We start from the raw sequence: 5486 nt of genomic DNA on the forward strand, positions 1-5486 counted from the left end.
ACGGATGTTGTATATATATAGTTTCTTTTGTATTTATATAATTATAGAAATAATTATAAATTTTCTTTTTACCAACACATTTCGGATTCTGTCGGGTTTATAGTTTTATCTAAAGGACTTTTTACTCTCGGAACCAAAAGATACGGATTATGTCGGTTAAAATTGAAACCATCTATAAACTATAATTTTAACGTCAAATATATGTAACAATCGTCACATGTAATTTTAGAAGGTATGTTAGGCTAGCTCCAACGAATGTCGCACGCGCAAGGGCAACCACCGCACCGCGAAGTCCAAATGAGCAAGCAAAAATGTGAAGCCTTCCAGCGGCTTGTGGATGCACGTGCACATCCTCTCCCGTAGAGTGAGTGCCTCTTTGGCAGGGCTCTAGCTCCTCTAGAAATAACTCCAACTCTAGCTCCTTTGCAAGAGCAGCTCTTTGACATGAGCCATTGTTTTATTTGAAAAACGTTTGGCACTGTCAACGATCGCGTTGAAGCTTGTACGTCTTGCCGTCAGACGAGCGCTAGGATATACATTAGAATGCGTCGTAGAGCCGCTTGGAGCCACTTTTTCAGGCTCCGGCTCCTGACCGCAAATTGGCTCCTGCTCCCTGGTCAGAGCTGTTTTTGACACGCTGTTTGGGAGGGCTCCGGCAAGGAGCCAGAGCCGGAGCTGCTCAGGAGCCCTCCCAAACGGGCTCTGAGAACACGCGAAAATGTGCGACTAGGGGTGGTAATGGATCGTGATCCAAATAATTCTTCACAAAATGTCAAAGCCCTAAATAAATTATAGTTCAAAAATGACTATAAATAGAGCCCGATCCTAACCCGCTTCGATCCTTAAATCTTATAGTGCAAAATTTATAGCCCATTGTCAGTCCTATGTGCGACTGTGCGTATATTTTGCGTGACCGGATGCGGGATCTATTGGAAGTGTGAATAGTGAACCGTGGTAGCACAAAATGAGTATCCACAAACCACAGTGGGATACTCCCTCTATCCATATGATTTATTCGTTTTAGGTTTGTCGTAAGTCAATCACTATCAACTTTGACCGGTTATACCGGAGATTTTATAAGATTTTACAACACATCATAACTTAAACTACCGTAACATGTAGTTATGTTAATTTAAAATAATTTAGTCTATATATATAAAGTTAAAATAGATTGATTTAAGATAAATTTTAAAACGACTAAATCACGTAGATCACTAAGGGCTGATTTGGTGATCCGGGATCCCGGGAGGATCGGAGAGGATTGAGGGGGAAATTAGTTTATTTCTCCCTCGATCCCCTCCGATTCTCTCGGGATCCCCTTGTCACCAAATCAGCTCTAAGGGAGTACACAATAACGCAACCAGTTGAAGTCTGCCTTATCATTACTAGTTTATTTATTGTCCACTGCAATTTATGTGGCCTTGAACCTCACGCCCTGCCTCTACCGGATCGATTTCTCGGATCCTAATATTAGAATTTATATCTACTTTTAGTTTGACAAACACTTTTTTAAGAGATTTCTATTATTCTAAGAAAAGTTAGACTATTTTCTTGTGAGAAAATAAGAATCCTTTAGAAAATAGAGTTGTCCAACTAGCCCTTATTCTCTAATTTGGAAAAGGATTCAGCGATTGTAAGCGCAGCGCAGTCATATATTCTTTGACATTTTCCTATGTATTCTGAAACATACAACACCAGTTTATATTTTACTTTAAAACCCGGGACACCTTCCTGTATTTTACGATGGCACACCATACAACACTAATATGTTTTTATTTGAGATTACAAACGTTCTTTCTCTCATTAAAACCACCACAAAGTATATTAATAGATTACTTTCGGTGACAGGTTGAATATGACATTCTAGAATCTCTTGGCTCCGTTATAGCGCAGGCATTGGTTTAGGATAGTGGTGGAAGAGAGATCTAGGGATACAAGAGAAGGGCTTGAGTCTTTGGACTCATGTATCACTGCCGAAATCCAGTTCTTTACCGAGTGCTCTGTCACCGTCACCGTCACTTGACGCCGTGACGGTGACTTTTCTTTGCTGAGTATCAGGTGGCACTCGGCAAAATCTTTACCGAGTATCCAATAAAAAGTACTCGGTAAAAAAGTCATTGACGATATACAGTTCGTCGAGACTTCTTTGCCGAAAGTCACACTCGGCAAAAAGTTCGCCGAGTGTTTTCCAGGCTGAAGCACTCGGCAAAGCAGCGGTGTCTGGCAGTGTCTACCTTGGAGCTAGATTCTCCTTATTACTTTAGCATTGTAGTTGCTGATCTATTTTTCCATAGACCTCTCTTCATGTTTGAGTTTTGAGTTGTCACATGCCTCTTTGGTTGGCCGCACATTTTTTTTTTGCCAAGAAATCTTACTACCTAAACTCCTTTTAAAAAACCAATACCACAAACTTATTAGTCACGGCTAAGAAAATCTTGCCACAACCTCTAGTTTGACACTTGCACTGCCGTAATTCAACTCTTTGCCAGTGTCACAAATCTACTAGTTTATTTGTTGTCCAGTGCAATTTATGGGCCGGATCTATATGGGAGATATATAGTTTAGCATGACTATAACTAGTGTGGCTACAGCAAAACACATGCCTATGTGGATTTTTTGTGGCTAATCTTGGCATGCAACCAAATAGTCTGACATGACATGTGAGCTTGTTTGAAACCCCCTTTCTGAGTGGAAGAGCTCATAGATGCTGCCGCACACACCCTATGAAGTGTGGTTTTAAGCTACAGGTTCAGTCAACTAATACTAACGATAATACAACACAAATCTAACCTATACATGGCATGCACGCTCTGCATTTTTTTTATCTTAACTCACTGTAGTGTTTCCTACAATATTTTTATTTCAGAGCAAGAATGTACAGAGCAAGGAGATTACAGGGTTAATTTACAACGTTTGTAACTAGGTTCTAATGTCTTCGGCTATCTAATCTCTTATTTTATATATGATAAGGAGCAACTCCTTTTTAACATATCTTTGCATAACTGTATTGTTGGAAGGACACCCTCGAAGATCTAGTCATTCCTACACTTCCAGATACATGCACGCTCTGTATTGCATTGCATCCCAGGTAAAGTAAGAAGAATTTCGGTGCAGAACTTAGTCCCATTCTGATAACGAACCGCGATGACTTTATTAATCCTATGCTCCACCAACTTGATGATATTTTCGAAGCAAGCATATCCATCTCCACTCGTAGAATTTTATCTAGTTAATTATTCACTTTTTTCTGAGCGAAAATGTCAGAGCAAACTGTGGCGGCTCTTGTTTGATTATGAAAAAAATCTATATATATATATATTCACTTTCCTTTTTCTAAGAAAGTTCCCCTGTTCACTTTCCTTGATGCAAATTCAAGAAAATAAAAGATTCGGATTTGAGGGAATAAACCCTCACCCATTATTTAACCCGGCCATGGCCCAACCAGATGATGTCGACAACCAAGCAACTAGCCAACTAGTTTCTGTCGGGGGAAAAAAATATCTCCATTTCGAGATAAAGACAAATAAACTAGAATTAACAACTACCTGTAAGATATGGTTAGGACGTGTGCGGCATATTAGCCATGAGTCACCAGAGGCGTTGTTTCTCCCTGCCCTTCTATAAGTACCCTTTCCATTGCTGTGTTCTTGGAAACATAGTGCAGCAAGCAACTGCAAAGCAGCAAGCTCTACTCTTCTTCTGTACTGAACGTGTGACTAGATAACAATAAGCGTGAACCATGGCGGACGAGTACGGCCGCAGCGGCTACGGCAGGTCCGGCGCCGGCGACGACTACGACAGCGGCTACAACAGCAAGTCCGGCACTGATGACTACGGCCGTGGCGAAGGTGGCTACAACAAGTCGGGCGGCGATGACGACTACGGCCGCAGCGGCGGCGATGGGTACGGCAGGTCCGGCGGCGACGACTACGGCCGTGGCACCGGCGGCGGTGGCTACAACAAGTCCGGCGGCGGCGATGACTACGGCCGTAGCGGCGGCGACGACTACGGCCGTGGCACCGGCGGTGGCGGGTACAACAAGTCCGGAAACGACGGCTACGACAGCGGGTACAACAGATCGGGCACCACCAACGACGACGAATACGGCCGTGGCACCGGCGGCGGGTACGGCAGCAAGCCCTCTGGCGACGACGCGTACGCCGGCGGCGGCGGTGGCGGGTACGGCAAGCAGTCCGGTGGAGGCGCGGACGAGGGCGGAGAGTACGGCTCCTCCCGGGACGACTCGGAGAAGTACAGGAAGGAGGAGAAGGAGCACAAGCACAAGGAGCACCTCGGCGAGATGGGCGCCCTCGCCGCCGGCGCCTTCGCCCTGGTAACGAACCAACGTCCATCGTTTCCTTCCTTCCTTGCACACGCACGAACTGATGAACGAGCTGACGCCGTGCTTTGTGATTGTGACTGTCGCGCATGTTCTTCGTGTCACTGTGACAACTTTCGTGACGACCATGTGCATGCATGCATGATCGACCGGACCGACGCATGCAGTACGAGAGGCACGAGGCGAAGAAGGACCCGGAGCACGCGCAGCGGCACAAGATCGAGGAGGGCGTGGCGGCGGTGGCTGCCCTGGGCAGCGGCGGCTTCGCGTTCCACGAGCACCACGACAAGAAGGAGGCCAAAGACGCGGCGGAGGACGCCGGGGAGGAGGAGGAGTCCGGCCGCCGCGGCGAGGGGAAGAAGAAGCACCACTTCTTCGGCTGATCGGGCTGCTGCTCGATCGATCTACTTGCGTACGTAGGCTGCTCCCCAGGACCAGAAGGAGCATGCATGGAGGGCGAACGAAGTCACGGGGGTTTGATTGCCCGTCTATGTATATCATGTGTAGTTACTGATGATGTGTGTGCATGGTACTTCGTACGCGTGTTTGGTGATCGATGTGTGGTGTGTGTGTCTCTGCATGGACATTTTCCTACTCTGCGTTTTTTCTCTCTCTACTGATATAGTATATATGTGGTGTGTCTATATATGTGTGCACGTGGTTTTCGCTCGGCTTTTTATCAACGCTTTGAGAATAAAAGCTTTCTCTTCATCTGTATATTTTATTTTTAATGAAAGAAATAAACCACTATATATTTCGACACTCTTACATACGTGTGTGTATATATATATAAATAATGGTGAAGCCTGCGATTAGCGGATACCGGCCGAGCAGCTGGGAACGTGCGGTGCGAAGGCCACCGCCCCCCATGCATGGTCAAAGCCCGCGCGGCAGTGTGGCATATGATATGAGAAGGTAAATGCGGTATGCCTCGCCATGAAATGGTTCCAAATTAATTTCCAAGTGGCCGCCGATCGATCTTGCCTGGACGATATGGCACTGGCACGCCACCGGCCGACACCAACAACGCCCAACGGCCTCGATGCTCGGCGAGTTGGCACGTCGCCATTCGACTCCTCGATCGATCCCCCGCGCCTTCCCAGCTTGCTTGCTATATGCATCACAGTCACGGCCAGGCCAAGGCAAT

The 5486-nt window shown here is 46.2% G+C and overlaps 1 protein-coding gene across 1 annotated transcript; it reads left to right on the forward strand.

Annotated features, from left to right (window-relative positions):
* Window positions 1-3664: 3664 nt before the first annotated feature.
* LOC111258510 (uncharacterized) lies at window positions 3665-5054 on the forward strand. Its single transcript, NM_001357038.1, has 2 exons — window positions 3665-4333; window positions 4507-5054. The coding sequence occupies exons 1-2, from the start codon at window positions 3740-3742 to the stop codon at window positions 4720-4722; spliced, it is 810 nt and encodes a 269-aa protein (NP_001343967.1). The 5' UTR covers window positions 3665-3739; the 3' UTR covers window positions 4723-5054.
* Window positions 5055-5486: the final 432 nt, after the last annotated feature.

The sequence above is a fragment of the Zea mays genome, chromosome 2 (assembly GCF_902167145.1).
Source record: "Zea mays cultivar B73 chromosome 2, Zm-B73-REFERENCE-NAM-5.0, whole genome shotgun sequence".
NCBI lineage: Eukaryota > Viridiplantae > Streptophyta > Magnoliopsida > Poales > Poaceae > Zea > Zea mays.